A 22,770-nucleotide genomic window follows, 5' to 3' on the forward strand; every position below is an offset into this window, starting at 1 on the left:
TAATCCGAGGAAAAAGAGGAAAATGAAAGGCTGAAGTCTTTCTCAAGATGTGCTCAAGCTCATCCATAATCGGGATCAGAACGGGTGCAGAATCGAGAGAAAGGAAGGAATTGAATTTCCTTCATCTTGATGAGTTCTCCTTCTTCCGTGCAGCACCAGCCACGCCAGACCAAGAAGAAGAAGAAGAGGAGCCAGGCAGGCAGGCATGGGAGAGGAGAACTTTGCTGAAATAATTTGAATTTCAAAGCTAACTGCGATCTATAGGCGCATACATTCCCTCCCGACTCTTCAATACGTATAGACGTCCAGGGTCCCACTTTCTTTCGTCCTTCCTTTCCTTCAACACTTTTCTATTCCAGGAGTGCACACAAAGGAGACCAAAGTGATTCAGGCCACTGCTTTCACACAACCACACCATCCCAAACAGCGCGGACAAGGACTTGTTGGTTTGACGGAGACAGGATTCTTGAGGAATGCGAACCGAATGGATTACACTTCCATCAATCCTCTATTGTGCCTCCCACTGAATGAATTCCCATTATGAAGCCACCCTGGATTTGAATTTGAGTAACAATTCTTAACGAAGGCAGTAAAATTGCATCCATTTGGACCGTTCGTTGGTTCTCCCAGGTGACCAGACCGACTGAAAATTTTCACTTCAGACTTTCTAATTGAAAATGTATTTTATTGTTCACCGTCGCCTTTATTCTTTCAGACATACTGATTGTAGCTACTGTGCGCATTATATAATCTGTGTCTGGAAGTGTAACAATGGTTGGCATTTTGACAATTGGATGAGAAAGCGGGCTTGAATAGAATCTTATTTTCGTCGTTTTCCGAAAGGGAAGATTATTTCTGTATTTAATTTCTCATATCGATATTGTAATTTCGCATTTGCTATTTCTTTCTCGTACAGAACTATGTACGCATTGTCAGGAATTCAATTTTGAGATGGATTTGAACCATTTAACTCGATTAAGTAGATTGAAAGAAATTCAATGCCTGCTGCTGCTCCGTCTACCACTCGTGCATTTGGAAGAGTTTGATTTGGAAATTTCGGTGGGATGATTATTACGATGGTGGTTGATGGTGTCTAACATTCTGATGGCAGTTGAGCGGTGATGACCATGCAAAGTGTTCCAATTCTCCAAAGTAATTTCGCAAATCCCCTCCATCCAACTCAACTCTGCGTCTTTGATGCATCTTCGCCTTCTTCTTCGTCATGGAGGAGAGGGAGGAACGAGCATTATTATTATACTCTAACTAAGCTTCGTTCCTTTCCGTTGATACAGTTCTCCCATTTTATTGAATGATGGCCATTGTCTCTTTTTGATCGGCAAGACCCCGGAGACAGTCTCTCGTCCTTTCTTTCCCTCTTATGCATGGAGCTCCATCACAACTTGAGATGGGTCGATCAGCTAACGCAATGGCATGACGGGGTGATGCTGGTTTGGTTCGTACATTATTGGGATAGCATTTCCATGAGTAGGAAAAAGCTTCCAATTTCATCAATATTTTTCAGGAAAAAATGTTATCTATTTTATATGGCGGTTGTGAAAGTCGAATCTAACATTAAAAGTTCCTGTTTCTCATATTCCAAAATTTGTACGATGACCCATTTCGAATAAAAATTTACATTGATTTTGGAACTGATACATTTCTCATCAGAATTTTATTGGCCTGTAAAAACGGGACAGCTCATCCCGGACATCATTATTTCCAGGAGGCAGAGTGAGAGAAAGTGGCAACGTATACATCTCTGCATGCGAGAAGGAAGGTTGGTTTGGGAGGTGAAGAAGTGGACAGGAGAAGACGTGTAGGTAAACAAAGTACGTTCGTAGTCGTGAGGATTGACTGAGGAGATGAGATGGCTACAATGCAAGCACACACAGATGCACATGTTACCACCACATTACAACACAAGCCCAAATGGTGCCCCATCGCATGAACGCCTTCTGTACAAAGAAAAGTAAGTGGAAAGCATTGGATTTGATTTCTCCCTTCGATTGAATTGAATACAGGAGTTGATCAATTGAGGAAGAAGAAAAATTGTGAATCTATTCAGTCTCACAACTGGCAGATGCAATTAGAGGCATTGAATGGACGTAATAATGGATTTCCTCTAATCCTAAACAATCTTGGAAAAGTTTCTTCTTTCGACGACCACATTCACATTTCAATCCACATCCACGAATGTCTCACGAAGGAAAGAAAAAGTTCTATCCTACACCCAAACGCCAGGCAAAGAAAGAAAGAGAGAAAGACTGGCATGGCGACGTAGTTGGTTCGTTGTTCCTGAAAGTTGCATGTACAAGCAAGTTGTCTGACTCGAAAAAGTCGGCAAAGTTCTGTATTCTATAGTCTTCGTCCATTGATTATCGTTGAATTGAACAAATACACGAACCCATTCTGGTCATGCAAGTACACACATATCCCGAATCGCCCATAATATGTGTGATAGTAAAGATATCATACCTCACCACTTTCGCCACATAGTTTTCATAATATTTTACCCAATTCTACTTGTCCAAAGTCCTGCGAGTCCATCCAAATAACGATTGGCGGACCTTTCTCCGTGTCCAAGTCCCCATATTTCATTTTTACTCAGTGCTTTAGCCCATATCCACCACTAACTGCTACTGCTGTGATGCTTCCCTCTCCAACGACCACCACCAACCAATATCCATGTCTTATTTCTATCTTCATGTTCATCCCAAATTCGTGCGTTTGAGCAATATACGTAGCTCGCCATCGGATACTTTGGAGGATAAACTTTGTGATTTGTGAATTCATTCACGTCAACTCATTCGGAAAGTGGTGGATAAATATGGTTGGAGGTGGAAATCGTGGAGGTGATAGCCATTGGAGGAGGTTCAAAAATGGTGGAAATTTTTTATATTTTTTACATCTAAAAAAACAGTCTAGTCCGGCTGGCTGAGTTTGGAGATAAAGTTTGCTACCTTCTTTTCCTGAACAACAGTCGCGTATGTAGTTAGTGGCTCTGGGTGGAGAAAGTAATTTCGATCTCAAACCTGCCAAAATGATTTCCTTCTATCTGCAGCAGCCAGAGCTGTGAGATTATGTTTGCCATGGTTGGTTGCTTCCCACAATTCGAAAATCCAAATCTTGTCCCTTCTATCCTATCACCAGGATTTATAAATCTTATTGTTGCGAGGTAGGCAAAGCTGGCTGTGATGCAGTGTGGATGAAAAGACCACGCCAACCAGCCACCCAACGAAGCCAACATTATTCCATTATGAAGGTTCTGACAGCTCCGCACCTGGTGGATGCAACAGTGCGTGGAATGCGAGGATTTCACAAACACATTTCACTCCGAGTTAGTATGGAAAAGTCGAAAAAGCAGAATGATCATCCTCTTAGACACTTTCTTAGAAAGAGGAAAGATTTAAGGAAACCTGTTGTTGTAGGCTTTCCGAATCCTTCCTTCCTCCAGCACCCACCACTCGAGGGCCTACGCAGCAACGAGTGCGCAATAAAATAAATTACAATTTAAACTGTTCCGGTCGGTCAGTTTCTAAACTTGGAAACTCCGCCGAAATTAGTCTTCATTTATGCAATATGATTTAGTGCATGCATTATATATACATAATTGACGCTGCTTAATCCGATTCCGAATTTGTATTGATTTTGACATATTTTCCAATGTTGGGCCAGGAAGGCGCAAGGAAAAAGTAAATATGTGTGCTCACGGATTTAGGGACCAAGCTAGTGAGTGAGTTACGTGGAGGAGGATCAAGTGATGGGTTGTTCAAATAAAGTGCTTCGTATGGAATTACGATCATATTTTATTTTACAAGGCCCACGCGATGAAGAAAGCAAACGTCCCCAGAGTATAGATTGCCAACCGTAGCTGGAAAAAGAGTTTTTGTGATTGAGTTTTCTAGAATTTCACTTTTTATTTGTTCGGTTCATGATTTTGCTTTCATGCATTCTTGGTCTCATCCCCCACGTCTAGGACAATGCGAATTTCAAATTTACAGCAAAACTCCAGCGGTTGCTTTACTTTTCATGTAATTTGAGAAGATATTTCATCCATCCCACAACCAGTTGATGTCTACACAGAGAAGAGGAGGAAAATTTATTGCATTTCAAAAACCCTCTTCTGAAACTTCCGTCGTTTTCCTTGTTTACTCAAAAAAGGTCTTGAGGAGGTATGCACACAAGCATAAGCATGTTCTTCCAGCCTTTATTCGTTCAGGATATTCATGTCAAATTGCCAAAAGGAGACCCGAGGATGTAATATTACACAGGAAATTGAAAAATCTGTTCCAGAAATACAAAAACAAACCCGTCTCGTTCCACTTCGTCAAGCTGTGTTTCACTCTTATTACTTATAAACCGAGACATATGTATGAACTCATTCTTACATACTTTCATTACTGGATTTTCCAATGAAATTCTTTCTCCACACAAAATGAGAGAGTGGGAGTAATATAAGTAGAAACTTTCTTAGCGTATTTTCAGGTACCAGGAGTCTACTTTGGAAGCAGTCTTACGATTAGTAAATAGAAATTTGTACATAGATTCCGAACAGTAATGCGGACATCCAACGACATCCAACGGTTTTGATTGTAGTCTTTTTGATTTCTTTTAATGTTGAAAACTTTATTTTATTTAGCAAGAAAAATTGTACTACATTAACCCCTGCAAAATGTATTTTCTATTATAATTTTTAGAAGCTATTTACTATACGCTGTTGACGTATTTCGTAAGAAAATTTGCAATGCAATATGTATTTGTGATTTCAATTATGTGATTGCTAAAAAACCTCTTGTAGATATAAATTTCTGTGATTTATAAGAAGAGTTAGCTAACATCATTATCAAGCTTTAACTTAGCACTCAATCAATCATGAATAAGCGAAAGAGAAATTATTAATTAATTTTATCCTAAACCCCTTTCACTCAAGTAGCTGCTTTCACTTTCACTTTCGCTGTGATTGTGAGCATCCTCTATGAGAGAAGTTGTAATGTTGGGAAAATCGGAAAGAAAGTTGTTGTGATTTTGGGACGTCGGAAGGCATTGGGCAACTGGAGAGAGAACGAGGGGAAAGAGCTAGTGAAAGTCGGTCGGCCCATTTCTGCAACGCCCTTCCGCTGCACCGGCCTACGATTGGAGGAGGTGGCTGGGACTGGGCCTCCTTCCAAAACCAATCCTAATCTCATTTGCACGTCAATCCTGGCTTTGTTGATGTCTCTGCATTTTCTTGAAATCCACCAAAGAAACACAGGAAACCTATCTGACTAGCATGCGATTTTACTCAAGTTACTTTCCCTTACATCCTTATTTTTTATTTATTTTTGTGGTCTGACAAGTTAGGACAGGTTGGACGAAGGTGGTTTGTTGGGATCTTATTGAACACATGTACGTATGTTGGATATATATTTATTTTGATTACGAATTACCACATAGAAAGGAGATGTCAACTCCATATGTCACTCTACCAGACGTACGAATATGAATACTTATCATCCTTAATTTCAAATCCTACTTTAAATAATCAGCATTTAGCACATCAGATCTGATTGAGGCGAGCAGTTGTGCAAGTTTCTAAGAGAGAAGCACAGGCTGTTGATGAGTATTATCGCTTTTATGTATTGTGCAGTCGTAATCAGAGCACAATGAATTTCCTCAATGAATGGGGACTCGTACGTATGTACGGCCTTTGAATTAAACGAGAGAAGGGAGGATGATTGAAATGAAGAATAATTCCGAGCCATATGGCACGACCCGACTCCTTCAGTCCGCACTGGCTCAACTTTCGGGGTACCCTTGGCCGAGTCTCGCCTTCCTCTTTCCCATTTTAGTAGTGGAGTCCCTAAAGACCTGCTAAATGAAAAGGACACACACACTTGTTTTAAGTTCAGCTGCAGGACGTTTTGGTTTTGGCCAACAATTCCAACCACGCAAACATTTATGTATACGCGTATATGGCAAGTGCCATACGGCATGTTCTGATTTATTAAGTATTATTCAACATTTTTATCCTCATTCACAAATCGAGTTGGGTTTAACTACTGCTACGACATGAGCAAGTGAGTTTTATTTAAGAATCCTCTTTACATATGACACTTTGACCAGAAATATCTACTTGTGTCCATTAAACGCTGAGTCCTCAACCAGATGTCCAAAGTGATGCTGATGGGGGTTGGCCCAAACCATCTTCTCGAAAGTAAAATCAAAAATTGATGCAACTTCGTCCAGTGTGCTTCTGTCCTTCAAGTGCGTGCATTATTGAGTTTCTCTCGGAGAAAGTTGAGATTTTTAAAGAATTGATCTTGTGTCGTTGTAAATTTAGCAAATTTGGGTGTATGTAACACCATCATCGTAAGAGATACTGTTGGGTTTGAGAATAGAGTGAAAGTTCAAGAAGAGAAACGGCGTCGATCGGTGTGTAAAAAGTTCAAGTCTTGTCTTGAATTTTATACGGAGGCAGGAGAGGGAAGTCAAGAAGTTGAACTGGATCTACCTCTAATTGGTTGTCTATCGGCGGAAAAGCCGCCCCTAAGCACCCGGGCATTTGTTGAGTGCGAGAGGAGAGGAACTGCGCTCTTCACCCGAACTGACAACCCCTTCGAGGCTGCAACGACGACCCACAAAGAAATCGCTCATCCCTCTTTCTCTCCCTCTCTCCGCTCTCCTAAATTGTGGAAACACATCCGACGTCTCCTCGCACCACACTCCTCGCCCTCGTTCCAGACTGCAAAGACGACTTTGTTCCATTTCTCATCATCCGCTGTCAAACACTTTCACCACAACTTTCTCCAGCCTCATCTCGTAAGTTGTACCGTCACATTTTATGTAAATTGTGGTATTCTTGCTTACTTGTCTTGTGAGTGAATAATCTGTTTTTGAACTTTCTCTGCATAAATACGGACTTCTCGTATTCTTTTGTGATATTCCTCACTTGGATTCATAAGTTAATAATGAGAACAGACATTAAATACATATGTAATTTTTAATTTATTTCACAGAAAGTAGCTACCAGAAAGTTTGCAAGTGTGAAAATGGAGACTTTCCCTTTGCCCCCATACGCTCATGGAAATTCTCTCATGGCGATTGGTGACTTGATATCTCATCAGCACATGACAGTGTCGTCAGCTAGTGAAACGATAAAGCAGGTCATACAAAATGACCCCCCATTTCGTGAATTTCCCGTTGTTCCCAGTGCATCGGCATTCCGCCAACACCCTGCAATTAAACATCCCGTTCCCACTCCAAACCCAGCAGCCTCGCTCTACGCCAATCTCTCCTCAATCGTCCCCCAGCTCCCACCCAATTATGACGGCGGTCCACCAGCCAGATATCATCCTTACGGGACCGGTGGTGGTGGTGGAGTTTTATCTGCGGGTACTAAAATGCCACCCAGCCACCATGGTCAACCGCAGCAGCTACTGGACGGAGATAGACGAGGAGATAAGTTTAATATTACGGAAGGAATGAGAATGTCTTCCTTGCTGTCCAAAAGTGAACTTCACTCTGATACGGGAACACTATCTGATTGTGAAGACTCGAAATGTGAGTTGGATGTTGGGAGGGAGCGATGTTCTTCGACAAACAGTGGGGACAGTGATAGTGAAAGTTACATTATTCGAAGTGGTGGTGGAGGCGAACACTATTTTGGCATGTCCACCACTGGAAAGAATGAGGCGGATGAGAATAACCGTCCCATGATATCCTCTCACCACGGCCCCCTGCAAAGAGAGGACAAGATGGGGGGCAGTGGTGGGAAGGGGAATTCTGCCAAGGGGGGTCTCTCCAATAAGAAAAACAGACAAGGCAAAGCTGTCCGGTTATCCATCAATGCTAGGGAAAGGAGGAGGATGCACGACCTGAATGATGCGTTAGGTAACATAATAAAATCCATGATGATAACGTAATGATGACCAACGAGATCATGACCCTGCAGTACAAGCATGGCCAGAAATCCAGTAGGAAAGCACATGAAAGAATGAACCACATGAAAGATTACCTAAAATACTAAGTATTTAGATGGGCAATTTTTTAAGATTATCAATTATTTTAAAAGTATCAAAATCTTACCAAACGGGTCACGTTCTCGTAGTTCATCGCTGTGTGGGTCATTCCATTAATACAAAATTGTTCACTAGATGAGCTAAGGAGTGTCATACCCTACGCCCACTCCCCATCTGTAAGAAAATTATCTAAAATCGCTACCCTGCTCCTGGCAAAGAATCACATTTTGATGCAAGCCAACGCTCTGGAAGAGTTAAGAAGACTTTTAGCCATGAACCAAGCGACCGGAATTGCGATTCCGACCTCAGCACTTGCCGCAGCTTATGAGGCTCAGAATGTCTCATCAACTGGTACTTCAGCAGTCAGTAATAGTAATCCTGTCACGGCTTTCCCAAGATTAAGTGATTCCGGGGGACAAACCACATCTCCAGTCGTCTCTCCTGCCTCCAACAACGGGGAGAAAGCACGTTCCCCACTATCCGTCTCCTTTGCATCCTCACAACCCCACACCCAACGAGCAAGTTCTAATCATAACTTCAAGCAGTAACCGTCTCACTTGTGTCACTTGTTGTATCACAGTTTTTTTAACTTTCTTCTCACATTCCCACACTCACGGATAAAAGTAAATACTTAGAATCGTATTAGTCTGAAAGTTTGTATGCGAACCTTTAGCATGTAAAAAGTATGATAATCGTGATGATTCATAAATGAAGAAATAAATAAAATGTGTGCGAGTCAAAGAAATGAGTAAGCCGTGCTGTCATGATGGATTTAAATTATTATTCCAAGGCGAGAAAGATAAAGAGATGGATCCCATTCAATTACTTTATTTCTGCTATCAGAGTAATGGGATCGGCGAGAGGCTGCCACTTTGTTCGCCCTCTAATACACTTATCACCAGCTCCCCATTTTATCCACCAGACCGACTTTCATTCTCCTCCTCAACATTTCCATTCTTCAATTTCTTTGCTTTTCGTGAAAGTAAGTTGTTTCCTCTGTAAAAAATTGACCATTTTGTTTTCTATGTACGAGACGTACTATTTTCAATTGTTTCCTAATATTTCTTTGAAAGTATGTAGAATGTCTCCAAAATCATTGTGGGAACAAATCGAAATTTGTATTCCTATTAGACTGTCATCTGTCGACATAGTACGCTTTCAAGAATAGTCAAAATCAAAAATTAAATTGAGAAAGGAAAGAAAAGCTAAGAAGAATTTCGGCAAGAATTCTAACTGTCGCTATTTTTAATTTAACTGAAAATCATGGTTTATCTATATACGTGAATTACAAGATTGCCTTTAATTCACGAGACTCGGTGGTACGAGCCCTTAAAATATTTATTAGATGAGATCAGATTTTGATTTCATGTGTCCTGGAGCAGCAACTTGTGATCATGTAAATAAGCCAGTTAAATACGCTTCATAAAATACCATTTTTATTTTCCCTCTAGCCACCAAATCTGGGAATTTCGTCAGGTGGATGGGAGAAGTTTAAAAAATTAAATTATTTTCTAGACTAGGTTTTGATTTACACAATCAAAATATGTATATGGATTCATGGATCTGCCGTACATGCAATTTCCCAAGCAAAAATTGTTCTGATTTGATGTATGAGATGCAAGTGATCTATGTGAAACTGTTTTGGGAAAGGGAGCTAATTTGATTCGTGTCGAGCGAACCGTTTGTATATCGGCGTGACATCATTTGTCCAAGGAGCGTGGTTAGTTGACGGGTAGATCTAATCGCTTTCAATGATGATCATGATGGAAGTCAATATCCACGAAAAAAGAGCCAACTTTGTGTATTCCCAGTGGAAACGTCTCTCTTGCGAGACAAATAAATTTGATTTGCTTCCGCAGAGATTTCATTCTTTCCACGATCAAGGATGCCATGTCATCCCTCTTGCTCACCACCCGAATGATTTATCGCACCCCACTTCCAGTCGCCTTGTCGTCGCCCCTTGGAACTTTTTCTCACCAAACTGGATTACACCAAATTGCCACTTTCTCCTCTTCCTCCTCCATTTCTTCACCTCCTGCATCCACTTTCTCATCAAGCACAGCACACACACAGGTGTTTTTGTAGATATTCAATAAATGTACGAGGATAAGTGATCGTTTTCAACATGATCTTTTTCATGTCAATAATTAGTGCTAAGAGTAGCTCCACAAATACAGAATCTGCATGTTCGCATTTGCTGAAAGGTTGAAATGTTTAAAAACTGCATTAAAAGTACGGAACCACAACAACAACGACACAATAATGCCAATGAATATGCTAATGAATGCTTGTGAGATGAGATGGGTGTTCAGAGATATACACCGATTATGGATTTTGTTGGTGGTTGGTGATGATGGTGAGAACAAAAGTTCTACCACCGAAATTGTCCCTCTCACTTGAGTTGCATATCAGAGGCCCATTAGAGGGTAGCGGAGGAAGGATGTGATCTATGTAAATACCTCCGATTATTCACGGTGCGGGGTGTAACTAATAGGCCGTGTGGGTTCGAGAAAGGGAGCAAAAGGGTGAACGACTGGGGAAAGTTCGGAAGACAACTTTGTTCGTTTGAATAACTGATTCCACTTTTGCTAACTCAATTCCGCCCGACGTCTCCTTCTCGGCCTATCTCACCACCAAGGGTTCGCCTTCTCTCCTTCCTTCCTTCGCCGACATTTACTCGTAGCTCTGTATTCTTCCAGCACCACCGCAACCACTACTTTTTGAGACAATCGTTAGCAACACATTCATTCCAAACCTGTTTATTTTTCTCAGAAGTAAACCAAAGAAATAATTATTATAATTGTTAAGATGTCAGTATAACTGAAATGTTTTATAAAAGTAGACCACAAGGGAAGCAATACCATGACCACACTTACACAAAATTTCAGACACTATGAGTATTGGAAATAAGTTATTTGTGTGCATTTATCTACGTATCTATATGTGTAATTTGTGTTTGGTGAAACTTTCCTTGTCCAATCATGAATATAGTAAATCAAGTTCAGAAGAAGAGTCGGGATTCCCCCCTTTAAATCTGATTCGATTTCACTTGGCTGAAATAAAAAGTGTGTCATTCTGCCTTTTTGTATGTATACATATCAGTTCTTTCGAATGGATGAAAGCTCAAGTTACCGGAAATGTTAGTTTCGCTATTGACTCTCGAATGTGTGGATAGATAAGTAAGTGGAACATCAAAGTACAAAGTGGGAAAATTCTGGCTCCGGTTGCCCGATCCTCATAAAAATGATGAATGTCAAACTAGTCTAGCTTGGAGGGTGCATAATAAAACAATTTGACTCTTTACGATGGACATTGGTTACACAAACGTTGAATCTCAGAAAAACATTCTTTCCTCCTCATCATAAAAGTTGCTCTTGTGACTCACCACTAATAATTTAACAATGCTAAGAACTTGTAACAGTTCAAGCTATGAAAACTTTCAATTTTTGTTTAAAAGAAATGCTCCATAGTCTGTGGTGGTGGCGGGATTGTGGTGAAATGGTGTAGTAGGCAAGGAAATGTCGTTTCACTTAATTACAAGAGAGAAATCTAATGGCCAGATCACTTTTGGTTATGAAAATGTTCCGTCGATTAATGTAATCGTGGGGAGAAGGAATGGAACCCTACACTATAAATCATTTCACGATATCTCTTTATTACAACCATCTCAGTAATGAATTTATCCACCAAGTTCACTCACTCCGTTTCGTCGTCTCTTTCTCCAGGAATACGCTTGGCTTCCATAAAACGGGTGCAGCACACGTAGGGCCATGATAACAATTTTCCCAATGATCTTCTTTAGATGCAGTCATCCTAAATAGATCACTTGGTTGAGCTGCTCAAAATTTTGCTATTTACACCCCATCCCCCAATCGTCTGAGTGTAGTGTCAAACTCAATTAATATTACAATCATTATATATTCCGGGTGTAAATTGGAATAGTTTTTGGTGATGTGAAAATATGATGAATTGGTTTTTCCAGACTTTCCACTCTTTAAAACATTTATTTAACTCTGATGTCAGTTTAAAAGTCATATCCAGTGATTTCTTGGTTGGTTTGGGCTAAAAATAAAGATTCGTTTCTAATACAAAGAGCGTGAAGAATGGGGAATTTTAGTTGTTGATCAATCCAATCAGTCTCAACTTTCCCTTCATTCTGTTCTTCTCAGCATCGATCATCATGGCAATCAGCCATGGACAGGTTGTACAACCCCATTTGGGATTTGAATGAGGAAATGACACTGACAACCATGGTACACGAGTTGGTGTTTCATTATTGTTGGTATGTCGGTTCGAAAACTCCATCATCCTTCACATTTAAGACGAGCGAGAAATGAAAATATGTAGATGAAGTAACCCAGCCCAGCGTATAGTAGTTCAACTCATGGCTCGAGTTATATGTACCTACATACATGCATAATCTTCTACTATAAGTCATCTCTTACAGTTATCATTGGTTATGGCTGAGGTGATTTTTATATCTTAGCTGGCACGCCCCCTATAACATTGATTATATTTTCATACTTGGACAGGGGCAAGAAGTCGAACTGCATTGAGACTGGGTTAACTATTTGTTAATCCGTGGATTTTTCTACTTCGATTTATAAAGCAGCGAGGATTAAAAATTGAAAATTCAAATATTCAAGTAGAGTTCAAGGTTTGACTGGACAACAATCACGGCGGATTTCGTGATGGGCATTACATTTTAAGATTATCTTCAAATTCGTCCACCTTACTTTTGACATGCCATGTTTACGAGAGTGTTGGCTGTGCGTAGAAGAAAGAACGAGATGAAGTTGATTGTGAGCTTAGTTAAGAGACGTAGAGCTGACTTATCAAATCAATGATGTTTTTAGTGGATGAATGGATAAGTTCAGAGAAGCGATATATTTGTGAAGGGCCAAGAAGAAGAAGAAAATGTAATAAGAATGCATTGTTAGATGAGGAATAGCTGGCTCGGTTGGGGATCGTCATTTCTTTACCAACTGTCACTTAAGTCACTTGCATCATCCCTCCAGTTCCAGGCCCTATTGTTGGTTGGAAGACGTTAAGCATTTTTTCCTCCTCTTCTTCTACCAGCAAAGCAGTCGTCTCATCACCACCACGACTACAACACCATGCCCAAAATCAAGACAAGCCCAAGACAATTCAGATGGATGAGGAAAGAAGGTCAAAAGTCCAAACCCATCTAAAAGACACACATCTTCTCGGACGGATCAGTCCATGTCTCAAGCTTTCATACCTTTCTTCCACACTTACCCAAATCCATGGATATTTTACCCTTCTCTTCTGCCCAACAACTTTAATGCGCTTTTTTGTCGAGACTCTGAAATACGAGCCATTGACTTACTTGCTTCCTTTTTACTAACGATGCAGTTAAAATATTTCTTGCTCACATTTTACATTTTCTTTATTGCTCTGCCTGGAACCAGTTGAAAAAGTAAATGAAATCCCAGTTTTCTTGGATGATGATGATGTTATGATGTGGAGGAGAGAATGTGGAAAAGTGAGAATTATATTTTACGCAGTATACAAGATTTACTGTTTGCGTGTTTCATACATAAGTACTTAAGTAAAAAAGAAATGCAATTTCCTTTCCAGAATTATTTCAGTTCTACTCTAATCTATACTTATATTGGGATTTTGTTCAGTTGTAAATTCCGAGTGATACATATGTGCTACAACAATAAATAGTTAAATAATGATGAAAATCAAATGTGATATCACGAGAAAAATATTTACTTTAATATTGGCTTTTCCAAATGTGTGAATAATAAATAATCTATACTGCATACTTTAGTTGTGGTCATTTGCAATAAATATTAGACAACCGTTTCTAACAAATCATTTTGTAGCTCATTAAAATCTGTTACCACAAATGGGGCATTGTGATATTCTTTACAATTAAGGTTTGTATTAAAATTTACACTTTGTTCAGACGATTGATTTAAACAATGATGATGACTAATTGAAAAGTTATCGTTTAAATCTGGGTGTTGCTTTTGCATTGGCGGAGACTTCATTTGGTAAACACAAATAGGTTGACTTTTACGATATGGATTTGCTAACGTAGAGTTTGGACGAGGTTTGGAAATGTGCTTCGATTTACTCGAAATTTTGTTACAATTTCCACGACTTAAATTATTGGTCCTATTATTATTATTTCTCTTCCTCAGCATTTCTTTCGCTTCTACGTCATTCATGAGGAGCCAAGCTTTCACATATTCCATTCCCGTAAACTCTTTTCTCGCCTCTGCAGATGGGAACATGTTGGAAGCAGTAGAATTAAATGTGGAATTGAAAAATCCACCCCCACCGGTCGTCGTGTGGTAGGGCAAATTGACATAAGTTACGGATTGAATGTGGGTGGAGATTGATCCCTCATCGTCGTCATCGTATTCCTCGTTGTCGTTCAAATTGCAGGTGAATTCCGTGTCTGTGGGATATTCCGTGGTTTCCGAGTACATTTTTGGCGAGTCAAATGGCAAAGGTACAGGAGAGAGGGACGTTTTTTGAGCCTTGTTATCATTATTTTTCAGTCTGAGGCAGGTTTCGGTTCGATTTCCGAATTGAATTGTGTGATCCACAACAGCAGGACAGTTGGAGAGAAGAGGGTCATGGTTCCCTAAGCATTTTGCACAGAGAACCCTTAGTTTTTTGCTGAATGGGGGTGCTGCTGAGGTTGAGTGAACATTGTTGTTAACTGGCCTTTCACTCTTTTGGCTCCCCTCACAGATTAAAATCCCATATGCGTCTTCAATTAACTTTTCGTAAATACTGCTGTCACTTGTTCGGTAAGGTCCACATTTGTCAATGGTCTTGCAGTGACACCTGTTCCTACCTCCACTCGGCTCCACAGCAGGATTGGAATTATTCCGTTGTAAACTGTTCAGTAAATGTTTTTTCGGTGCGTTTAACTGAATTTTACACGCTTTACGGATGATTAAAGGGCTGCTTTGGTTAATTGAATGCGTCGTTGATTTCTTGGTTGAGTTCTTGTGTTTTGCCTCATCTGGGAAATTTTGCAGAGTTAAATTTGATATGGTATTGGTATTTCGACTACTTGTGGAACTTAGACTCCTTTTAGTGTTGTCATGCGATGGTGGTGATACAATTTCACCACGGTCGACGGGTGTCGTCAAAATTTCGTGGAATCGCTGATGACCCTGTAAAACAAATTGGAATTAACATATCTGCACGGCTAACTATCATACATCAAAATATACTCGAGCATGTCTTGTTAGTTTGTAAAAATACATATAGCTGATTTCTGTATTTGCCTTTTCAAGATTTTAACAAATTGGTAGAAAAATTAATAAATAAATGTATGGGTCAGCATGGTCAGCATAGAACCTTGACTGATTGATTACCAGAGTGACAGGTGATTCATAAAAGTTTTTAAATCTTAGAATTTTGAGTTCATCAAAGAGAAGAAAAGGAAAATAATGGACGAAACGAAAGACGTCTCGAACTCGCGGTCGGCCGACAGGTTCAATTTTTCAAAATGCATAACTGGTTTCCGACAGCGTTTTTGGTAAGTACTCACCATTTTATTCTCATTGTTCATGTCAGGATTTCCACCTTGGTGCATTTTCACGGCCATCATCAGCGTTTCATTAATCCTCACATAATTGCAGGTATTTGTTATGTCACTCGTGCTCAGGTTACTCATTACACCCTCATCAACTCGAAGAATGGGAGGAGATGCTAGTTTATTGTTCACATTTCTCACATTTAGTAAAACGTTTATTCTTTCATTCTCATAATCTCGGAAATTATGATCAAGGCGATACTTTTCATGCTCAATTATCACTGAATTTGGCAAAAATTTATGGAAACTCCCAGCGACCACAGCAGGATTTATTTGTTGGTGTTCAATTGCCGGCAATTCTTTTTGAGAATTGCAAACGATATTCCACTTATTCCGGGTGGTCATCAGGATATAAAGTAAAAGTCCAAAGGCAAGACAAGATCCACTAATAATCACAAAGAAATATACTGCGGTTTGACCCGGTCCCACACAGTGAAATACCAACACAATCACATTTTCAACCAGTACTAGAAAAACCGGAAGTGAAAGACTAACCAACATGCGACTCCCACTAAAACCAACACCATCTTCATCACCACTGTTCACATCCCAAAACAATGCATACGAAGAAACTAACGAGTTTTTCACAACAGATTTACTCTTCTCCCACAATGATGCTGATTGTGATGATGGGATTAAAACACATCGTATTCCACAATTGCTGTTGGGTTGCTTTTCTTCTTTTATTTGTACATTTTGGTTTCTCATCCACTCATTATTGGATTCAGTGTCACCACTTTTAGCTGTGCTTGTACTTGATGGGGTTGTCTGAGCATTAAAGACAAGGGTCGTTAAGCATGTCCACATAAATATAGTCAAGAGATGGGCGGCTATGACCAGCATAGGCCAGTAACTACGACTCGTTGTGAGTGAAAACAGTAGTAGTGAAACCACTAAGACTCGAGAAATCAGGAGAAGGATCCTGATTGTCACATAGATTTCAATTGTTGCACTCGTCAACCGTCGTCGTCGTGGCTTATGTTTATGGTCACTGCTCCTCCTCGCTCCCTCGTCCAACGGCTCGCTTTTTAACTTCAACAATGGGTGCAGAGACAATGAGAGTATTGAACTGCACAATTCCCCCGCAATCATCCACGAACCCACGGAATTATCATAACTCTATTCAAACAACAACGACAACCGTACTTAATAATTACATAACGTTAGATGAACAAGTAATACATTCTCGTCCATTCTGAACAATAGAGGATTCCATTCTATGATTATTACTTACTTGTGCCAGGTCGTCGTTGAGGAGGTATGCAAGATGGACGACGAGGAGTGGAAATGCTTGAATATAGATCTGCAGTTTTCTCAACTTGAAAAATTCTTCAACGTCCGCTTTCTCATAAGCCAACGCAATTTTCAAGTAGCGCCACAGAAAACCTGAAAATTTAGCATTCAGATAGAGCATAAACCTCTCATATAGATACTTATGTAATACGCACTCAAACGATTTTGGCAGTGTGTTGTTGCCTTACCTAATAAAAACAAATGCATGAGGTAGCAAAGCAGTTGACCACACACTCTTCCTGAAAAATCCAAACCATTCCAAGTCCAAACGACACTCACGAGCGTGACCAGCAAAGAGGTGACAATCCAACTGAGAAATAATATCCATAACCAGTTTTGACTCGATGTCGCCGAAATGAAAAAAGGGGACCGGTAACAGTTGACAATCAGGACGATCTATTAGAATTTTGCAAATAAATAATCTTGTTGACTTGTTGCGATTCATTACACGTTATCTCGCATTCGCATCATTAGAGACGTGTGACATTTTCTTCGTCTCTTTGACCCACTTGCATACATAATGATAATTAACTACAACTTTGGCAGAGGTCACTCTTACCTGAACTATGGTTTCAATCAAATAGGCGACAACCAGGACCGTGGCAACAGAAAAGTCTTGAGTGAAAACATGTTTGCAGCGATCAGTCGCTATCGAGATGTCGGATGTTGATCGGGTTTCTTCGTCCTCTTTAAAAACCTTTGTTTCCCTGTTGGTCTTGCCCATGGTGAATTAGTATGCAGTGACTATTATATTGGGTCGCCTGCATGTCTAATTACCTGCGAACAACACAGAAGATAAATTAGCACTAGCGTTTTTGCTAAAAGTTTCTGAGAGGAAATAATGAAACTGTGGAGTAGCAATGGTAGCATTGAAATTAGAGATGGGTTCATATCCTGTAATGTACGTTTAATGAGTGAATATAAATTTAGTCGCTGTCGAGTCTAGACGCTAGACAAGAACTTTATGCATTCCAAACATTTCTACTTTGAAACTTTTTCTTAGATGAGGCCATAGTTACTATATCGAAAAAAATCATCTAAGTAAGCATTCACTACAGGTCTGAAAAGCTTAATTTTTTCAGATCTCCGTCAATTTCCAACCGATTTTAATGAAATTTTGCCCAGAGTTAATTATGGCTACATCGAGTAGAGCCCTGATTTGGCCGCCTGAAGCATCCAACGGTTTATGAGATATTCAATAGAAACCCAACCAATAGTGTGTTTTTTGGAGATTTGAAAAAAATTAAGGCATGTATGAAAAAAGTACACGGATAAAAAGCGAATACATTTTTTCTATAAAAATACAAAATTAAAATTTTTCAAATCGGTTTAAAACTGAGAAAGTTTTGATGGTGGTGAAATGTGACCGCTCCCACCACCGCCCAAAGGTGAGTTGCTAAGGTCGGCCCAGCAACTTTTCAATTCAGAACACGATTGCTTGAAATTTAGTATCTAGGCTACGCTTGGGTCTCTTGAAAAATGATGAATGATGAAGTCTCTGAATTTCATCGTTGTTTGAGAAAAAGTTCTCGGAAATGTACCCAGTCGGATTTTTGGGACATTTTTGGGAGTTCATGGGACCTTTGACCTTACTTTTTAATACAAATAAAAACTAATAAATAAAAGAAACCCAAAAAAAGGAAAGCTTAGATGAGGCTAAGAAGTGCGATAAAAAGTATTTAATAAATTTCTTCTCCAGTTAAGGATATAGACTTTTAATATTTCCAGCATCAGCGCCCCATTTCACTACCATATACAAACAAATATGCATCAAATCTAAAAAATTATGAATGCTTGCAAATATACAGAAAGTTGATAAATATACAGGTCTGACCTAATAGAGTCGACTCTTAGTAATATGTATACATAAACATGTTGCTTATGCAATTTAGTCAGCTTAGATTGAAATGGGGCGCTGATGCCGGAAATATTAAAATTCTATATCCTTAACTGGAGAAGAAATTTATTAAATACTTTTTATCGCACTTCTTAGCCTCATCTAAGCTTTCCTTTTTTTGGGTTTCTTTTATTATTATTATTTTTGATGTAAAATGCAACAAAAGGTTTTGGAGACAGTCAAAATCTCTTCCTCGCCTTCGGAATAATATGCATATAAATAACAGAAAAGTGACATTCGACTCTTGCTACATGTATAGTAAATCTGAGGTTGGGTTCTCCAAATCACATTGTCTCTCTACGCACCAAAAAAGGTTTGAGGACTGGAGGGACAAAATTAAAAGGGTGCATATAATGCAAGCAAGCAAACACACAAGTCCAGGGGGTCGGAGTCTTTCGGATTTTTATGTGTCAGCATCATCGAAATTCCATTACGAAAAAACTATTTTTTTTACTTGTGAATGTCATACCAAAAAAGACACAATGACTTGAACTTCACGGTGTCCACTTGTCTCCGGTAAAGACTTGTTTATCTTCTTTAACAAGCCATTATTCTCTGCTCATTGTTCAGTGTGCATGCATTGTTGATTAGACGCAGCAAAACGGATGATGACCGACGGGCGGTATATACTACACATATTTGTACTTCTTTCGTGGAGTACCTGATATCAAGGTACGCGATAATAATGTTATGTACCTGCGTATACTTTCATACGAAAAAATTCCGGTGCAGGTTCACGAAATATTCTTGCGTTTCCCTAATTAACGACCGAAAGAACGATAAAACAAATCAGAGTCGTCAACACGTCGGGATTTATGGTCTACATGAGTATGAATCTACCAAGACTAGTTTCCTAAAAAAAATGGGAGATTAGCTGCTGCTGGCCAACAAAAAGCCCAATTTGCCGTAAAACTATGAAAAATTTTCTACTTGGCAATAAAATGCTTTGCTTAATAATTGCTTTTTGCTATAATTTGTTTTTTCTTCAGAGTCTGAGATTAGGGATTCTTTGTTTTATTAGATGAAATAAGGTGGTCAAGTTGAGACGAGTGCTGCATTTGTATTGGTATTTTCTGTCGGTCTGAATTACACTAGAAAGCAAGTCGTCATAACAAAGGGATAATAAAACTTTTAACATATCACATTGCAACATCAGTTGTGTGATTATTATTGTAACCACTGCATGAGAGAGAGGAAAGTGTGGACGGTAAAAAGTCCAGTCCAATATTTTTGGAGAAGTTGGTTACAAGAAAGTACGAGTACTAAAATTTTATGGTCGGCAACAACACCAGTTCTACTCTTGCCTAATTTCTTACTACTGCACCCCGTCAGTCCAGGATACTTTGCCTACACCCAATTTGGTGAATCCACTAATGCTTAAGTGTGGTTTACAAGAACTTATGTGGAAAGGGATAAGCTCATCAGCTCGAAAACCATTTCTGAAACATTTTTTTTAACACTTGATATCACTTGGATTGGAGAACATGCTTAAATAAATCCAAAGAATGTGGAGAAAATGAGACTATAATAATAATCCAAGTATAAGTTGTGTGTATTAATAGACAAATTTATATGCTAAATTATGCAATGTGAAAGCATACTAATGAGTGAAATGAAAGAATGAAATAATCCAAGCAACACTAACTTCACAGAGTTATAATCCGTGCACAAGTGACTCATTCGGTCACCACTCCTTAAACTATGCGTTTAGTCATTATGCAACAAATTTGAAATTTGCACATTCGGTGAATATTGGCCAACCGGCATTTTAAACATTAGCATATATATAATATGGTTTGTAAAAATAATTGTTTTTAAAAGTTTGCTTGTGTTGTTTACTACTACATACATAGTAAATGTAATGTGATTAACACACATACTTTCTGTTTCAAAGTGGATCATTGGTTACTGCCAATTTGACAGGTCGTTCAGCGAGTAGTTAAATGAGAAGCCGGTCTGCAATTTGATTCACAGTTTAACCAGTTTTATAGCCAAAGTTTATTCAATCAGTTTAATAGTTTAGAGAGAAGGCAACATTTAATGCATCATCTTCTCCATTATTACACAATTCATACAATGTACACACACACAACAACGTGCATACATGCATACATACGAGGTGGTTGGATAGATGAGTCGGTGGTTATGGTGCTTTTTTTGTCATGGAAAAGCAATTGTCATTCTTAGCTCGCTCATCCCGGTTTTCATGCTGCAGGGTTAATCCGCAATGGAATTCAAGTCAATGCAATCCCTCAACGCTCTTCTGCTCATGTGAACAAGTTGGAAGTAACAATAATTGCTTATGCATTAACCTGTAATATTTATAATACACATGTTGGGCTTCAAAATTTGGCTATCCAGTTCAATTAAACTAAGTTTTAATTTTAATCTAACTGAAGAGATATTTATGTATAAGGAATATGTGTTACAGAAATAACTGAAAGAATTGCACAAATGGATTAACGACGATCAATAATGGCGAGTATTTGATTATGAATCGGAAAATTTAAAATAATCCAAAAATCTAGAAGCAACTCACCTGGGTTCATTAAAGAGTAATAAGGTAGCGATCGGAGATGGAACCACTCCAACCAACCCCTAATTATCTCAGAGTAACAATTCACTCAACTCCACTTTGAAATCACTTTAATATGCAGATACAGTTCAAACAAGTTCTTTTATGACTTTGCGTTTACGACGACACGCCATATGAGATTGGCAATAATAAGCGATTCAATTCAACAATATGTTAAATTATTGATTGCGCAGAAATACAAATTGCCGGTGTATAAGTGTAATTGTAATTGGGAAGTGAGCATGGATTATTATGTACATCCACCAATCGATTGATCAACATTTTTCACAACAAATTCCACACCACTCACTAACACTTTAACTTGTTGAACAATCACTGGGCTTCGTTATGTTAAAATAAAGGACACTGTTTTTTTCACCGGTGAAGTTTATAATTCAATTTAATAATCTTTCATTTAAGCAACCACAACTTTATTTCCAATAATTTACAGATTAGATTGGAGAGTAATTGAGGGTTTAAGGGGGAAAATCTGTGTATGACACCTGCCCCACAATCACCACTACTATTTGTCGTCATGAAGCAGAGAGAGATGAGAAATTTGTACTAAGAGAGGGATTCAGAGACTCACAGTCTCACGCCAAGAAGAAAAAAGTCCCTCTAAAATAATTTGGGATTGGGTGTAATCCTCATGGCTGGTACATAACATGACCAAGGGATATGAAACAGTTGGAAATTTTCGGGATTTTCCACATAGTGGGGTCGACTGTTTGCTCGCAGTGGTTGCGAGAGATTATGGTCTGACCACAAGATTAAGTGCTTGTACTTAAGGAGGGTGATGGGTCTCTTGAGATGATGATGATGATGGTCGTCCTCCTCTTCGTCGTAGGAAGGAGAAGAACTTGCTGATGCTTTCGTTGTGAGACAATCTTCTTAAGACTTCTCTCTCTCTCATCCTTCCTTCACATAAAAGTCTTGAGGGGATCGTCGTCTCTCTTCCGCAGTTGTACATCTATGCCTCCTAAAGATATCTGTGAACAACAATGTATATAAATGTTTGGAGCTTAATAATGCTGCTCTCACTTTATACCATGTACTTATACGCATGCATTGTGTTTGTATGTACGATGGCATTCTCCTTTTATTCATTTCATTTCTCAGTCCCACCTGCCCCACATCGACATTTTGAATAGGAGGCTGGAGGAATTCCTTGCCATCATGTATCATCGTCCACTGCGACCAGTCACACAACCCAGTAATAATAATGTAATTGTTCTCTCTGGGCCAGTGAGTGAGTGATGCTGTTGGTCCTTCCACCAGAGGTATTTTTTTTGCTTTCCATCACGAGTATTGATAACTCTTGGAGGTGGAAGGCAGGAATGTAAACGAGCCCTTGGTGCAGACTTTGTGGAGGAGGAAGTGAAGGGACGACCCTGTGCGTGGCATGTGCCCCTCTGAT

The 22,770-nt window shown here is 39.2% G+C and overlaps 2 protein-coding genes across 2 annotated transcripts; one reads left to right on the forward strand and one right to left on the reverse strand.

The window, feature by feature from the left end:
• Positions 1-6,336: 6,336 nt before the first annotated feature.
• LOC110842533 (class E basic helix-loop-helix protein 22) lies at positions 6,337-8,736 on the forward strand. Its single transcript, XM_022088301.2, has 3 exons — positions 6,337-6,798; positions 6,996-7,869; positions 8,133-8,736. Exons 2-3 carry the CDS (start codon positions 7,029-7,031, stop codon positions 8,543-8,545), a joined length of 1,254 nt encoding a protein of 417 aa, XP_021943993.1. The 5' UTR covers positions 6,337-6,798; positions 6,996-7,028; the 3' UTR covers positions 8,546-8,736.
• A 4,984-nt stretch (positions 8,737-13,720) lies between these two features.
• Positions 13,721-22,194, reverse strand: LOC110863612. Its single transcript, XM_022112961.2, has 6 exons — positions 21,318-22,194; positions 17,441-17,658; positions 17,070-17,277; positions 16,823-16,974; positions 15,544-16,707; positions 13,721-15,163 (listed from the first exon to the last, which is right to left on the reverse strand). The coding sequence occupies exons 2-6, from the start codon at positions 17,603-17,605 to the stop codon at positions 13,820-13,822; spliced, it is 3,033 nt and encodes a 1,010-aa protein (XP_021968653.2). The 5' UTR covers positions 17,606-17,658; positions 21,318-22,194; the 3' UTR covers positions 13,721-13,819.
• Between the last annotated feature and the right edge of the window lie 576 nt (positions 22,195-22,770).

Source organism: Folsomia candida, unplaced genomic scaffold (assembly GCF_002217175.1).
Source record: "Folsomia candida strain VU population unplaced genomic scaffold, ASM221717v1 Fcan01_Sc001, whole genome shotgun sequence".
Classification (NCBI taxonomy): Eukaryota; Metazoa; Arthropoda; class Collembola; order Entomobryomorpha; family Isotomidae; genus Folsomia; species Folsomia candida.